The sequence below is a fragment of the Mesoplodon densirostris genome, chromosome 16 (genome assembly GCF_025265405.1).
Source record: "Mesoplodon densirostris isolate mMesDen1 chromosome 16, mMesDen1 primary haplotype, whole genome shotgun sequence".
In the NCBI taxonomy this organism is placed as follows: Eukaryota; Metazoa; Chordata; class Mammalia; order Artiodactyla; family Ziphiidae; genus Mesoplodon; species Mesoplodon densirostris.
In genome coordinates this window covers 59,112,411-59,128,724 of record NC_082676.1, presented here as the reverse complement: position 1 = coordinate 59,128,724, position 16,314 = coordinate 59,112,411, and the positions used below count along the sequence as shown (strand labels likewise).

Below are 16,314 nucleotides of genomic sequence, written 5' to 3'. Positions count from 1 at the left end.
AGAAATCACTTGTCCCACTAAAGTTTATCCACAATTTGGAGGCTGCTCAGGGTAGATGCATGAGTGTCTCTCATGTTTTGAAGGCTTTTGATTTAAGGAGGTTGGGGGTGGAAACGAGTGTCCAGCTGAATTTCAGGACGTTAAGGAAGACAACCCTACAGCCATGCTGGCCTTCAGCAGACGGATGGCCTTTTACTTCTTAAGGATCACAGTACACATATGGCTGCTGGCACATGCCACCACATTCACCACACTGGGAACAGCAACACACAGTGCAACGCCACCATGGTGATTTGGGGACTGAACGAGTGATGGTTACTCTGCGGGGGAAGGGTAACAGATACTATACAACCCTGAGTCATCACCAGAAGGGGGGAAATGCAAACTTACGTACACAGGAGTCTTCGGGATAAACTACAACGGCCGCTGTGTCATAGACGGGAGATCCACACTTATACGATATTGAAGACACAAATGTGTGAGTTTATGCAGCTCTGAACAACACCATCAAAGCCAAGGGTGAGAGAGTGTCTGTGAAATACACAAATCGACATCTAAAGGGATTCCTGTAGCTCTCTGCCTGAGGGCCCTTCTGGCCTTTTACTCCAGATGTGTCTTGGAAATGGACTACAGTGAAGCTAGCAGAGTGACCACAAACACACTGACTGGCTATTCTTTGGGGGAGCCTGGAGTTCTGGGGTTGGGCCGGGGCTGTGATGGAAGGCCTAACAATAAAGCTGGACCAGTTATAAATCCAAACTTCCTAATCTCTTGCACGTGTCAATCTCGGTACAGTGCAGATGCATTCTTGTTTTGTCTGTCAGATTTACATGCATACCATATTGCTTTTTCTGTATTAGAGAAACCATTAGGCATTTCTGATGAGGAAATTACATGGTGGACTGGCCATAATGGAATTTGGAATATAGGAAATCATCACATCACCATTGGCATCCAATGCGTCATTATTGCCAACATACCTAGTGGGCATGTCCAGGAGACTTGCCCTTTTATTGGTTGATTTTTGGTTAAGGACTCACCTATCTGGTATCTGCCACACTCAGCACACACCTCACAAGATTCCTTGAGTGGAAGACTATGGCATGGAGCCATGTGCAAAAGAACCAACAGAAAAGTACCTTCCTAAATCCTCTTGCTCTTTGCAGGGCACTACTGGACATCCAACATTTATCCTCCGGAACGTTGGCCATTACCTGTGTTTCCCTATAGATAAAACATTAATGGAAGGTTTTAAACATCGGATTCAATACTAGGCATTTTCTTGTACACGCGTCTATTGCTGCAGGAATTTAAAACCCTGGGGGCAGAGTACATTTTATTCTTATTTGCAGCATAAGGCATAACATGCTCCGAAATATACACATCGCTGTGGCCTCTACTGTCCCTGGAACAGTATGATGCCGTCGACCTCAGGGACGATTGGAGATAGCTGTCATTCAGTGCCTGGGATGGCAGCGAGTGTTTATAAGGGTCCGAGGGGCACCTCCCAATAACTAAGCGTTGGTCATCCCCGTAGGAGTGGAGGAAAGGGTTATCGGAGGTGTGGTCTGGCAAGAGAGACTTGCTCCGTTTGCTGACCTCCAGACCCTGGGGGAAAAGGGAGCCTTTGTTCCCCGAGAGTTTGCTGGAGGGGACACTAAAGAGACTCCCGTACAAGTTTCCCTCCAGAAGCCGCTCCCTGTCCTTGAGGCTTATGCTCCGGGAGGGCCTGCTAAGGTCCACCTCCCTGGGTTTGTCGAGGATGTTATCGTAGGAATGCTGCCGGCTAATCCTCAGCTTGTTCTTTTGGAACTGGAGGGCGCTGTTCTGTGCCCAGTCCTGCTGGTAGACCTCCTCCTGGGTAGCTGGGTTACCTGTCTCCTGAAGCATCTGGTCTTCGTCAATGTCATAGAGGTTCCCCATCCGCAGGCAGGAGTCGCACTTGAAGGGGGATCTCATGGTGAAGTGGCCTGAATAGGTGGGCAGGTTGGACAGGCAGCTCCTGCAGTGCGTGGAGTTCTGCCGGTACCGGTCGCTGCCCTCGCTATGAGGGGAACTCTTGTCTTTCAAGGTGAAGTGCTTGGAGTAGAGTTTATACTGGTCATTGTTGGGGAGCCCATCTTCATTGTGCAGGGGGCTCCTGTTCATGGGCAGTGTGGAGTCCCCCTTGCGGAAACTGTCGCCGTGGTCCTGGTAGACACTGGAGAAGTCCACGTTCTCGGGAAGGGCCATGTTTTCAACAAACTGGGGAGGATCGAGGTGGAAACTGGGTTCCCTCTCCCCATCAATGGTGTAGATCTTGTCCCTGGGGGAGCTCGCTTTGGTTTTCAGGTAGGAGCGCTCGACCTCACTGCAGTCCTTGGGGTATTTGGAGGCCATTGACCTTTTGAAGTTGTCCTTGGCCTTGTGGTTCTTACTGTTGTCAGGCTCCCGGTGGCACGTGGCCCGGCTCGAAGTTTCTGAGATGTCCGAGTGGGCCACCTCTTCTGGAAGGTACCTAGGACTCTTTAGGGAGTAGCTCCTGTTCTCCACGGTTCCCTCATCCCTCTGGGAGACTGGGTTCTGGGTCAGCGAATCTTGGCGTAGAGATTCCATGGATTTCTTCCAAAGCTGCCGGGGCCTGGAGTTCCCTTTGGGTTCCGTGCTCACGGCCACCTCGACTGTGTTAGGGTTAGACTCATTGAGAGTCAGAGGGTGCTGGCCCTGGAACACGTAGTTGTTGAGGTTATCCTTGTGCCTGTTGGCCACGAAGGTTTGCAGTTCATTCATGTTGTCCCCAAAAATGCTGTCTTTCCCCTGAAAGGACCTGTTGTCTGAATATATCAAGTTTCCCTTATCTGGAACCATGTCCATGATGAGGGATCCTCTTTGAATGAAGTCAGCAGCCCTTTTGGGGGAATCCATTCTTGAGGAGTTCACGTTGGACAAGTTGGAAGTGTTTTTGGCTGACCGAAGGAGTTTTAACATGTTGCTCTGGGATCCGGTCAGATTGAAGTCTGGAGACTTCTTCTTTTCTTCAATGTGCACCCCGTGAATGCAGCTGTAAATGCCCTGTGGGGAGGAGCGCAAAACACCATCATCAGCAGCAAGGACATGAAACCATTTCACACCTGAACTGTACCTGCAAAGGTGAGACATGACCTTCTTATAGGAGTCCCGGAGAAACAGTGAAATCCAGTCTGAATCCTGATAATGTTTCTTAAATGTATGTGACCAGTGGCAAAGCATCAGGCTTATCTTGTTGCTCTGGCACTTTTAGATTATCTGATTTATTCAGGTTATCAAGATTATCCAATAGTCATACATAGAGCTTGAGAAAAAATATCCACTAATCCTCATACAACTGTAAGGGTCTCAGCACCTCCAAACTGGCGTGTAAGGATTTGGTTGACCCTCCCAACACCCCAGTCACCAACCCTTACTTTTATTAAAGTTTCCCAGGATCATCTTTGGACTTTGGATACCAGAGAGTCAGCTATTGACAAACAAACTGAGTCAGCATACAAGGATCACCAATCATTGATTCCTTTGGGGAATTACTGTTACCCCTACACTGAAGCTATCAATTAAAGCATGAGACCCAATATTTATCTGAAGGAAATAAAAACACTAAAAAAATATACATGCACCCCAATGTTCATCACACCATTATTTACGGTAGCCAAGATATGGAAGCAACTGAAGTGTTCATTGATAGAGGAATAGAAAAGAAGATGTGGTATGTACACACAGACACACACAATGGAATAGTACTCAGCCATAAAAAAGAATGAAATCTTGCCATTTGTGACAACATAGATGGACCTAGAGGGTATTATGCTGAGATAAGTCAGACAGAGAAAGACAAATACCATATGATTTCACTTGTATGTGGAATCTAAAACCAAAACAAATGAACAGTCATAACAAAACAAAACCAGATTCAATAGAAACAGAGAACAAACTGGTAGTTGCCAGAGGGGAGGGGGTTAGACAGATGGGTGAAACTGGTGAAGGGGATTAAGAGGTAAAATCTTCAGCTTTAAGATAAATAAGTCATGGGGATATAATGTATAGAAAATATAGTCAATACTATTCTAATAACTTTGTATGTGATAGATGGTAACTAAAGTTATTATGGTGATTATTTCATAATGTATAAAAATACTGAGTCACTATGTAGTACACCTGATATACAATATTGTAAGCCAATTATACTTCAAGTTAAAACCTCTGGAACAGTCTCTCCCAGCTCCACCACCCACCCACCCCCGACAAAAGGAAGAAGACCTGAGACCCATGTGTGGTCAATCAGACTTTTTTTTGGAGGAATAGACATAGATGGTGGGATCATATCACATCATATGGTTTGAACCGCTGGAGCTCCCTTCTTGGACTTTTCACTTACCCACTCAATATATATATATTCTTTGTGTTTTGGCTGTGTGAGAATTTGTTGAGCATAGTAGAGTTTTAGTTACTAAGAAGAGTGGAGAGTCCTGATGACACAGTGGTGCTGCATTTAAATCCATCCAGGGAACTGAGTGACTGAAGGACTTGGGGGTAGCTCAGATATAAGCACCCCCATCCATACATCTCGTTTTCCACTCCACCTTCTTCCTGTGTTAAAAATAACTGTTGGCTTCCCTGGTGGCGCAGTGGTTGGGAGTCCGCCTGCTGATGCAGGGGACACGGGTTCATGCCCCGGTCTGGGAAGATCCCACATACCACGGAGCGGCTGGGCCCGTGAGCCATGGCCGCTGAGCCTGCGCGTCTGGAGCCTGTGCTCCGCAACGGGAGAGGCCACAACAGTGAGAGGCCCGCGTACCGCAAAAAACAAACAAACAAAAAAAACCTGTTTACTTTTCCTTGAAAGTAACTCAGGGGCAGAGCTCTTGATTCATTCTACAATAATAGGCAAAAGAGCATCAGTGGTATTGTGATTTGTGCTCCTCCCTTCCCCACTCCTGCCCCCAGATTTTGGCTGCGGTACCTAAAGGGAACAGTTCAGTCCAGGCTGCAGGATTTGACCTGGTCCTCCCAAGACTGACAGGGAGCTGGCCCAAGAAGGGGTTTGTTTGTAAAAGGGATGCGGTAGCTGCTGCTGCTGACTTTGGCATAAACTAGTGGGGACTATGGGTCGGTAACTCTGGACTCTTATACAGGCTCCATCAATTCCCCATGGTGGGGATGCACTGAACCTGCAGGGATGCTCACAGAACTGTGACAGCCTCAACCTGTTTGCACTGCTGCGTTTTTCTTGTAGTTTTCTAGAGACAGTCTCCACTCCGTCGAGGAACAGTAAACAGAAAAGCCTACAGTTGTGCATTTGAGCTTCTCTTTCTCTGACCCCCTTCAACCCCAGGCTGCACGGTGAAGGCTCCCTGAGGCCAAGGCCCTGGCATCGGGCACTTCCCACCTGCTGCAGCCTTACCTTTAGTCTTTTTCTCGATGCTGTGTGGTCTCCTTCCCTGTTCCCTCCCAGGAAGCAGTGTCTCCTCATTGCTTCCAGGGCTGCTGGACGTCAAAATCATACAAACGCACCGTGTATTTCACATAGCACAGTGCTTTTGAATCTTTTATGTTAACGTATGCCTTCCCTGTCCAATTTAGTAATGTAATAATCTCCTACAATGACCTAGAGGGATTCTGCTACTATGGGTGGAAATCAGTGTGTCTCCTACATGTTTGAATAGGCCAAGATCATAGCCTTTTTTTCCTGTTGTTAGCATTACAAAAACACTAGTTTTTAAATTTTTTCTAACTTTGCAATTTTATTTTAGTGAGCTCCCCTCCTCCTTTTAGAGACTTTGAGACCTTGCTTCCACCCTTCGCCATCAGGGCAGTGTGCTCCCGCCCGCCGAGATGAGCTGGTTGTCTCTCTATTTGCAGGAGGCCCACAGAAGTGGCCAGGGAGCTGAGCTATGTTTCAGGAGCAGAGAGGACGGCTGCTGACTGCTTTTTCTCATCCCTGGTTTCCCCTGGGACTCACACAACACAGCTAAGGCAGTTCCCAGGTGCTGATCTGCCTGGCAAAGCCTCGGGAAGGAGTCAACGTGGTGTCTGTACCCCAGGTTTGGATGAAAGTGTTCTCCAACTAAGTTGACCCATCTTCCAGATGTGCTGATGAGGAGGTGGGGTGTGTATTACAGAAGGATGGGAAGAGTCAGAGACCTGGAACTCACTGGAAATGAGCCCCAGCTCCATCCTTTTTTAGCTCTGTGACCTTGGCTGAGCAACTACATCTTTTTGAGCCTCAAGTTCCACATCTGTAAGATGGGAATCATACACTCTAAGGTGGGTATGAGGGCAAGATCTGAAAATGCAAGCAAAGCACCTGACATGGAAGGGGCTCCATAAATGCTAGTGGGTGAACTGCTCAGTCATCCCCGATCTGCCCTCCCTGCTTGTCACCTCACCTCTCTCTCCTCACACTAGTACGAGCACACAGCGCCCGTTTGATCGGAGCTGCAGGTTTGCTCTGGAAAGCCACTGCAGCTTTCTGATTAGATAAGTTGCCCAAACCCTACCTCAGGAGCCAAATCCCTGGGCTGGAGTTTCTTTCTTCCTTGCAGAGTTCTTTCTTTCCTCCTCCCTATTATTCATAGATTCCGGCTACCTTTTAAGGGTGGTGGAAATAAGATGCCCTCTCGGCCCTATAATGGGCTCAGATGAAATTAGCATTGAAGACTCCATGTGCCGTTCCAGACAGTGTGCTCTGTTCCACCCCCCGCCCCCTTTCTCACTGGGGCGATACTGTCCTCCTTGGTTCCTTGGTGCCTGGGCCTGGTCCCTAAAGTGTCTGCTATGGTCTGCATGTTTGTGTACCCCACCTCCCAATTCATATGCGGAGATCCTAGTCCCAAAGGTGATGGTATTAGTGGTAGGTAGCTGCTTATGTCATGAGGTCCAAGGTGGGGCCTTTGGGAGGAGCCCTCCTGAATGGGATAAGTGCTCTTGTAAAAGAGACCCCACAGAGCTCCCTCATCCCTTCAACACAAGGGGAAATCTGCAACCCAGAACAGGGTCCTCACCCGACCACACTGGCACCCTGATCTCGGACTTCCAGCCCCCAGAACTGTAAGCAATACATTTCTATTGTTGATAAAGCACCCAGTCTGTGGTATTTTGTTATAGCAGCCCGAATGGACTAAGACAGTATCTGACTTCTATTCTGTCGGTTCCCATTGTGGGTCAGCCAGAAGTTGCTGCAAGCTCTCCTCTGGGCTCGTTGGGAAGATGCCACGGTTTCCACCTCCCTGGTCTCTGGCTTTGCTACATCTCCCATTCCTCACATCTCTGGAGACAACCGAGGTGGTTCTTTGTTGCTGGTGACAGTGAATATTTTTTTCAACATGAAAGGGACAGCATTGCGGAGAGAAAACAAAAGTTAAGAGCATCCCACAGAAGAGAGGACGCGTTTTTGTAAGTCGTAATAAACAAAGGCCACAGCTGTGGGAGAAACTTGGTTCTAATGTCAAATAAATGACTCTGTAAACTCTGACCTTCACCCTTGGCCGTGCCAGGAGGGCAGGCATCTGAGGTTTGCATTTGTGTCCCATGAGACATGGGGTCCTCTCTCTCCTCTAGGGATGGGGAGACAGAAGTTCCAGTTCCAGCTTGTCAAGGCAGAACACAGCAATGCTGTGCCCAGTCCCCCCTTCACCCCCGTCCCTCAAGATGCTTGGAATGGGAGTGAGGGATTTAGTCCATTTCTCACAGTGACAATCCTGTTAACTTGGCTTCTTTAATGATATCTCGGACAGAGGGAACACTTGCAAAAACAAGCAGGATTTACAAGTAAAGGCAATAGTGTGCATTTGCTCATGGCAACCTCAGAATCATTTGGATATGGAAAGCCTTTAGTAACTGGTGAAGAGAATTAGCTTAAAGTTGGCTTAATACCTAGCTATATACATGCATGTTGTTACTTTTAAGCAATGTGTGTTTAGAGGCCATCAAGCTAATTAGGAAATATGTATTTGCATAGAACTCAAGTTTAGAGTGCCACTGAATGGAGAAAATAAATCCTCCTGACTAAGCCCATGTGTACCTTCTGGATCTCTTAAAACCACCAAATACTAAGAATACACAAGTTCCTCTTTAGATGATTATTTCATTTACATTAGCATATAAAATTAGATGTTTCTAACCACATATTTTTCCCCATGTTTCAAATCCTAATTTGTTAAACTCTTTCCGAGTAAAAAAATTCCAAGGTGAGTAAACGGAAGAAATAGGTATAAATAAATAAATGGATGGATAGATGGATAGATGGATGGATGAATGGATGGATGGACAGATGGATAGATGGATGGATGGATGATTGACTGATTGCCAGGTGGACAGATAATGTTATACTGTGTTGGAAGATAAGTGAACGATATGTACGTATGTGCTTCTATTGTGATGCAAGGAAGTGAGTAGCTTGTATTTAAAAAGTAAAAATATATATTATATGTGTTGTGTGCACATACATGTTGTGTAGTATGATTTGTATCAAATCTCTTGTGTTGCTTGTATTTGATGTTTGTTGCTTGTGTAAGAGTGTGGGCTCTGGCTGCTACTACACCACCTGGAGTCAAATCCTGGCTCCAGCAAGGCTGTATGGTGTTGGGTAATTCCTCTAATCTCATAAATTTGAGTTTCCCCAATTCTGGGCCAATATCAGTACCTACCTCACAGAATTGGTTTGTAGGTTAAATGAAATGATGAGTATAAATTGCTTATATGGTGCCAGGGACATATATGTACCTACAAATATAAGCATTTTCCACAATTGTCATCGTTATTGATGAATTATGACATGTGTACCTGTTTATGGCCACACACACGCCATATTGTGCAGCATGTAATGAGGTTTCCGTGGCTTGAAAGTGAGTGCACTTACTACAGCGCGTGTATTCTGTGCTGTGGTTTATGTCGTGTTGAATGTATATTTTGTTTCCTGTTTGATGTGTGTGCATTTTCTCGTGGTTCTTCATGCCTGTGTTTCATTTCAGGCTCTGTTACATCGTACACGCTTTTGTGGTTTGTTAGCTGCGTTCACACACACAACATGGCTTTGCACGTACATTTCGTTTTGTCACACATGATCTGTTGGAATGCATGCAAACATCGTAACATCCTACACAGGACTTTTAATAATGTCCTAGAGCATATCTGGGTGCTCATGAGGGAGGCCACAGACTGGCTGTGTTTGGCCCATGTGTTTTTCTAGTTGTCAATGGAATTAGTTACTAGTATTTAAAAGTTGAAAGTTTTCACATATAATCAGATGACTGCTTTCTCTTTTAAAAACTGGAAGACCTGATAAGACTGGCCCTGCCTTCCGCTAAAACCATACTCAGCAGGAGTGGAGGATGACTGCCCCCTTTGGGTGTGGCGGGTTTTACGCAATCTGTCTTCTCCACATTCTCCATTGTCCCCTCCCTTTGACACCAGGGTTCAGCTGCTATTTTTTATTTCACTTCTGCTATTTTTCTCACACCCGGCCTGCCTTACCTATTCACCTTCCATCTCTAGCTTACATCTGGCTTATGAACACAGAAACTGGTGCCCTTCTGACAAATCCAAGAAGGGTTGATGGGTGAGGGGAGGGTGTGGAGACACCACACCCCCACCCAGGAGTCAAGAATCCCTGATTCTCTGGAAGCCCTGTGCTTTTCTGGACCTGCCTGCCGCAGAGGGAGGTAGCCGCCAGGGGTACTGACCCTGCTGATGGAGAAGAGCAGGCCCGGCCGGTCAGAGCACAGGCCCGTGAAGCAGAAGCGCAGCTTCCAGTAGAAGAGGTGTTCCCAGATGAAGGTGATGAGGCTGAGGGCCATGGCGGCCGCCAGCATGTAGAACACACCCGCCATGTTGTCGACATCCAGCTGGCTGCTCATCACCTCGTTCTTCTCGTTGTGGCAGATCCCCGTGAGCCAGAGGGTCTCCAGCTCTTCCATCTCCCCTGGACAGAAGACAAAAGCCACAGGCAGTAAGGAGCAGGGCATGCACTGTGGGGCGGATACCCCTGCATTTGGGACAGACACATGTGATTTACAGCTGTGCAACCTCAATGAGCATGACTGAGCTCTCCTGGCCTGCGTTCACTCACTTGCAGGGTGAAGATGATGACAACACCTATGTGATATTGTTGTAGGAGGATGAAGTGAGATCACGTATAGAGAGAACTTGGCACAGTCCCTGTCTTTTTTTTTTTTCTTGGTCATCATTATTATGTTCTTCCCACCCAGCTTTTCTCTATCCCTGGCCCCAACACCCACCCAAGCCTGGAACAGGACATGGGATAAGCTGGCCGAAGCCTACATTAGAAAGACTTGCATTCCCATTCTGACTTCGTCATATACTAGCTGTGTGACTTCAGAGCCACAGTGATCCTGTCTGTGAAATGGGTATTATAATAGTGTATACTCCCTCGAGTTCTAGGGAGGATATGAGCTCACATATGCACAATTCCTAAATGTAGTGCCTGGCTCATGTTAAGTTCTCCTAAATAGGAGCCTTCATGGGTTGTTGTAAAGGAAGTGCCTATCACAGTGCCTGGTACACAGCTGTCCTCAAATATATTTGTTTCTTCTTTCCTCTTCCTTTAGAACATCCAAGATTATTCCAAAAAGTCACCCCAAGTAGTGCACTTAGGGCACAAAGTGTTCCTTGAAAAGAAACATCCCAGTCGGCTCTGAATGGCCCCTTGCAGACTAAACACCTCCCCACTTCAGTAGGGAGCTGAAGAAGCAGGTGGGGTTTGCAATGGAAAAAAAAAAGTAGGCACGGTTGGCATTATTTTATCTCTCTTTTATGCACATTTTATCCAGTTGTCATTTAGGAGGAAATTCTCTGGTCTAAATGTCTAGTAATTATACTAACTGTCTAGCAATTCACTAGACTATGATTCAGGTCTTTAAAAATTATCCTTCAAAAACAGTGAAAATCAAGGAAGATGCATAGAATGTTAAATGAACAGTATGACTATATTGTATATACATATGATGTCTAAGACATAAAAGATGTATGGGATTAAGAAATACAAACTACTCTGCATAAAATATATAAACAACAAGGATATATTGTACAGCACAGGGAAATATAGCCATTATTTTGTAATAACTTGAGGTGGAGTATAATCCATAAAGATATTGAATCACTATGTCATACAATTTAAACTAATATTGTAAATCAACTATACTTCAATAAAAAACACTTGCAGAGGGATGCGGCGGGCGTGGTCTGGAGCCAGGAAGTCGCAGCTGCTGCCGCCGTGATGTGCACAGGTCCTCGCCTGGGTGTTCATTCCGCAGCCTGTCAGGTGACCGGTGTTGCGGCCACTGCAGCCACCCGCAGGACCCCTGGGCACGGAGTATGCGCCACCTTGGTGCCTAGTCCCTGAGGCAAGGACGTCCTGGCCCAGAAAAGAACGCTGTTTAGGTGCGGCCTAACCACCTAAGTGAAGCACTGAAGCTGCCTGGGAAAGGGCAAGGCCTGCGTTGCCGAGCTTGGGCTCAGAGCCCTGGATTTGTTTGGGTTAGTGGAGATTATAAAAAAGCAAAATCTGGGGCGTCCCTGGTGGCGCAGTGGTTGAGAGTCCGCCTGCCGATGCAGGGGATGCGGGTTCATGCCCCGGTCCGGGAAGATCCCACATGCCGCGGAGCGGCTGGGCCTGTGAGCCATGGCCACTGGGCCTGCGCATCCGGAGCATGTGCTCCGCAGCGGGAGAGGCCACAAGAGTGAGAGGCCCGCGTACTGCCAAAAAAAAAAAAAAAAAAGCAAAAACTGGTGAGGATAGAGACCAATGCTAGCAGGAATACAGGGAAAGAAAAAATCTCATGCTCAGTTGCTGGAGAAATAAGAAAAGGGAGGCATAAAGACGGTTAGAAACTTGTCCTAAGCCAGTTAGCTCAAAAGTGGAAGAGCTAGGATTCAAATCCAGAGACCTGTCCACTTCAGACTGCATTCTGGGAGAAAGTAGTATAATTTACAAAAGGAGAAATGAGATAACACATCGTTTCCTAGAAGAGCATTTACCAATTCCCAGTCGGTGGTGCTTAACCCCTTGCGGGATCTTGGTTCCCAGGCCAGAGGTTGGGCCCGAGCTCCTGTGGTCAGAGCTCTCAGTCCAAACTGCTGAACTAACAGAGAATCTCAGACTCCAGGGAATATCAATTGGAGTGGGGCTTCCTGGAGGTCCTCATCTCAGCACCAAGACCCAGCTCTATCCAACTGCCTGCAAACTCCAGTGCTGGACAGCTCAGGCCAAACAACCAGTGAAACAGGAATATAGCACCACACATCAAAAAGAAACAACAAAAAAATATGTTACGGACGAAGGAGCAAGGTAAAAACCTACAAGACCAAATAAATGAAGACAAAATAGGCAACCCACCTGAAAAAGAATTCAGAGTAATTATAGTAAAGATGATCCAAAATCTCGGAAACAGAATGGAGAAAATACAAGAAACATTTAACAAGGATCTAGAAGAACTAAAGAGCAAACAAACAGTGATGAACAACACAAGTACTGAAATTAAAAATACTCTACAAGGGGGCTTCCCTGGTGGCGCAGTGGTTGAGAGTCCGCCTGCAGATGCAGGGGACACAGGTTTGTGTTCTGGTCCGGGAAGATCCCACATGCCGTGGCCGTGAAGCGGCTAGGCCCGTGAGCCATGGCTGCTGAGTCTGTGCGTCCGGAGCCTGTGCTCCACAATGGGAGAGGCCACAACAGTGAGAGGCCCGCGTACTGCGAAAAAAAAAAACAACTCTACAAGGAATCAATAACAGAATAACTGAGGCAGAAGAATGGATAAGTGAGCTGGAAGATAAAATGGTGGAAATAACTGCCAGGGAGCAGAATAAAGAAAAAAGAATGAAAAGAATTGAGGACAGTCTCAGAGACCTCTGGGGCAACACTAAACGTACCAACATTCGAATTATAGGGGACCCAGAAGAAGAAGAGAAAACAAAAGGGTCTGAGAAAATATTTGAAGAGATTATAGTCCAAAACTTCCCTAACATGGGAAAGGAAATAGTCAATCAAGTCCAGGAAAAACCCAAAGAGAAACATGCCGAGACACATATTAATCAAACTATCAAAAATTAAAAACTAGGAAAAAATGTTAAAAGCAGTAAAGGGAAAGCAACAAATAACACAAGGGAATCCCCATAAGGTCAACAGCTGATTTTTCAGCAGAAACTCTGCAAGCCAGAAAGGAGTGGCAGGACATATTTAAAGTGATGAAAGGGAAAAACCTACAACCAAGATTAGTCTACCCAGCAAGGATCTCATTCAGATTCGATGGAGAAATTAAAACCTTTACAGGTAAGCAAAAGTTAAGAGAATTCAGCACCACCAAACCAGCTTTACAACAAATGCTAAAGGAACTTCTCTAGGCAGGAAACACAAGAGAAGGAAAAGACCTACAAAAACAAACCCAAAACAATTAAGAAAATGGTAACAGGAACATACATATCGATAATTGCCTTAAATATAAATGGATTAAATGCTCCAACCAAAAGACATAGACTGGCTGAATGGATACAAAAACAAGACCCATACAAATGCTGTCTACAAGAGACCCACTTCAGACCTAGAGACACATACAGACTGAAAGTGAGGGGATGGAAAAAGTTATTCCATGTAAATGGAAATCAAAAGAAAGCTGGAGTAGCAATTCTCATATCAGACAAAATAGACTTTAAAATAAAGACTATTACAAGAGACAAAGAAGGACACTACATAATGATCAAGGGATCAATCCACGAAGAAGGTATAACAATTGTAAATATTTATGCACCCAACATAGGAGTACCTCAATATATAAGGCAAATGCTAAAAGCCATAAAAGGGGAAATCGATAGTAACACAGTAATAGTAGGGGACTTTAACACCCCACTTTCACCAATGGACAGATCATCCAAAATGAAAATAAATAAGGAAACGCAAGCTTTAAATAACACATTAAACGAGATGGACTTAACAGATATTTATAGGACATTCCAACCAAAAACAACAGAATACACTTTCTTCTCAAGTGCTCGTGGAACATTCTCGAGGATAGACCATATCTTGGGTCACAAATCAAGCCTTGGTAAATTTAAGAAAATTGAAGTCATGTCAAGTATCTTTTCCAACCACAACTCTATGAGACTAGATATCAATTACAGGAAAAAAACAGTAAAAAATAGAAACACATGGAGGTTAAACAATTCACTACTAAATAGCCAAGAGATCACTGAAGAAATCAAAGAGGAAATCAAAAAATACTTAGAAACAAATGACAATGAAAACACAATGACCCAAAACCTATGGAATGCAGCAAAAGCTGTCCTAAGAGGGAAGTTTACAGCAATACAATCCTACCTCAAGAAACAAGAAAAATCTCAAATAAACAACCTAACCTTACACCTAAAGCAATGAGAGAAAGAAGAACAAAAAACCCCCAAACTTAGCAGGAGGAAAGAAATCATAAAGATCAGATCAGAAATAAATGAAAAAGAAATGAAGGAAATGATAGCAAAGAACAATAAAACTAAAAGCTGGTTCTTTGAGAAGATAACAAAATTGATAAACCATTACCCAGGGTCATCAAGAAATAAAGGAAGAAGATTCAAATCAATAGAATTAGAAATGAAAAAGAAGTAACAACTGACACTGCAGAAACACAAAGGATCATGAGAGATTACTACAAGCAACTATATGCCAATAAAATCGACAACCTGGAAGAAATGGACAAATTCTTAGAAAAGCACAACCTTCTGAGACTGAACCAGGAAGAAATAGAAAATATAAACAGACCAATCACAAGCACTGAAATTGAAACTGCGATTAAAAATCTTCCAACAAACAGAAGCCCAGGACCAGATGGTTTCACAGGTAAATTCTGTCAAACATTTAGAGAAGAGCTAACATGTATCCTTCTCAAACTCTTCCAAAATATAGCAGAGGAACACTTCCATACTCATTCTACAAGGCTACCATCACCCTGATACCAAAACCAGACAAAGATGTCACAAAAAAAGAAAACTACAGGCCACTATCTCAGATGAACATAGATGCAAAAATCCTCAACAAAATAGTAGCAAACAGAATCCAACAGCACATTAAAAGGATATTACATCATGATCAAGTGTGATTTATCCCAGGAAGGCAAGGATTATTCAATATACACAAATCAATCAATGTGATACAGCATATTAACAAATTGAAGGATAAAAACCATATGATAATCTCAATAGATGCAGAAAAAGCTTTTGACAAAATTCAACACCCATTTATGATAAAAACTCTCCAGAAAGTAGGCATAGAGGGAACCAAACCTACCTCAACATAATAAGGGCCATATATGACAAACCTGCAGCCAACATCGTTCTCAATGTTGATAAACTGAAACCATTTCCTCTAAGACCTGGAACAAGACAAGGTTGCCCACTCTCACCGCTATTATTCAATATAGTTTTGGAAGTTTTAGCCATAGCAATCAGAGAAGAAAAAGAAATAAAAGGAATCCAAATTGGAAAAGAAGTGAAACTGTCACTGTTTGCAGATGACACGATACTACACATAGAGAATCCTAAAGATGCTACCAGAAAACTACTAGAGCTAATCAATGAATTTGGTAAAGTTGCAGGATACAAAATTAATGCACAGAAATGTCTTGCATTCCTATACACTAATGATGAAAAATCTGAAAGAGAAATTAAGGAAACACTCCCATTTACCACTGCAACAAAAAGAATAAAATATCTAAGAATAAACCTACCTAGGGAGACAAAAGACCTGTATGCAGAAAACTATAAGACACTGATGAAAGAAATTAAAGATGATACAAACAGGTGGAGAGATATACTATGTTCTTGGATTGGAAGAATCAACATTGTGAAAATGACTATACTACCCAAAGCAATCTATAGATTCAATGCAATCCCTATCAAACTACCAATGGCATTTTTCACAGAACTAGAACAAAAAATTTCACAATTTGTATGGAAACACAAAAGACCCTGAATAGCCAAAACAATCTTGAGAAAGAAAAATGGAGCTGGAGGAATCAGGCTCCCTGACTTCAGACTATACTACAAAGTTACAGTAGTCAAGACAGTATGGTACTGGCACAAAAACAGAAATATGGATCAATGGAACAGGATAGAAAGCCCAGAGATAAACCCACGCACATATGATCACCTTATCTTTGATAAACGAGGCAAGAATAAACAATGGAGAAAAGATGGCCTCTTCATTAAGTGGTGCTGGGAAACCTGGACAGCTACATGTAAAAGAATGAAATTAGAACGCTCCCTAACACCATACACAAAAATAAGCTCAAAATGGATTAAAGA

The 16,314-nt window shown here is 44.3% G+C and overlaps 1 protein-coding gene across 2 annotated transcripts in view; it reads right to left on the bottom strand.

The window, feature by feature from the left end:
* Window positions 1-1,251: 1,251 nt before the first annotated feature.
* GRIN2A (glutamate ionotropic receptor NMDA type subunit 2A) overlaps window positions 1,252-16,314 on the bottom strand; it is a 368,990-nt gene continuing 353,927 nt past the window's right edge. The window contains exons 11-13 of one of the 2 annotated variants that reach the window (XM_060120248.1): window positions 9,693-9,931; window positions 1,879-3,051; window positions 1,515-1,535 (exon numbers count right to left, since the gene is read on the bottom strand). In XM_060120248.1, coding sequence (XP_059976231.1) covers window positions 1,515-1,535; window positions 1,879-3,051; window positions 9,693-9,931 — 1,433 coding nt within the window. Of the gene's footprint in view, window positions 3,052-9,692; window positions 9,932-16,314 lie in introns of both variants that reach the window. The other variant, XM_060120247.1, reaches the window with a different exon arrangement.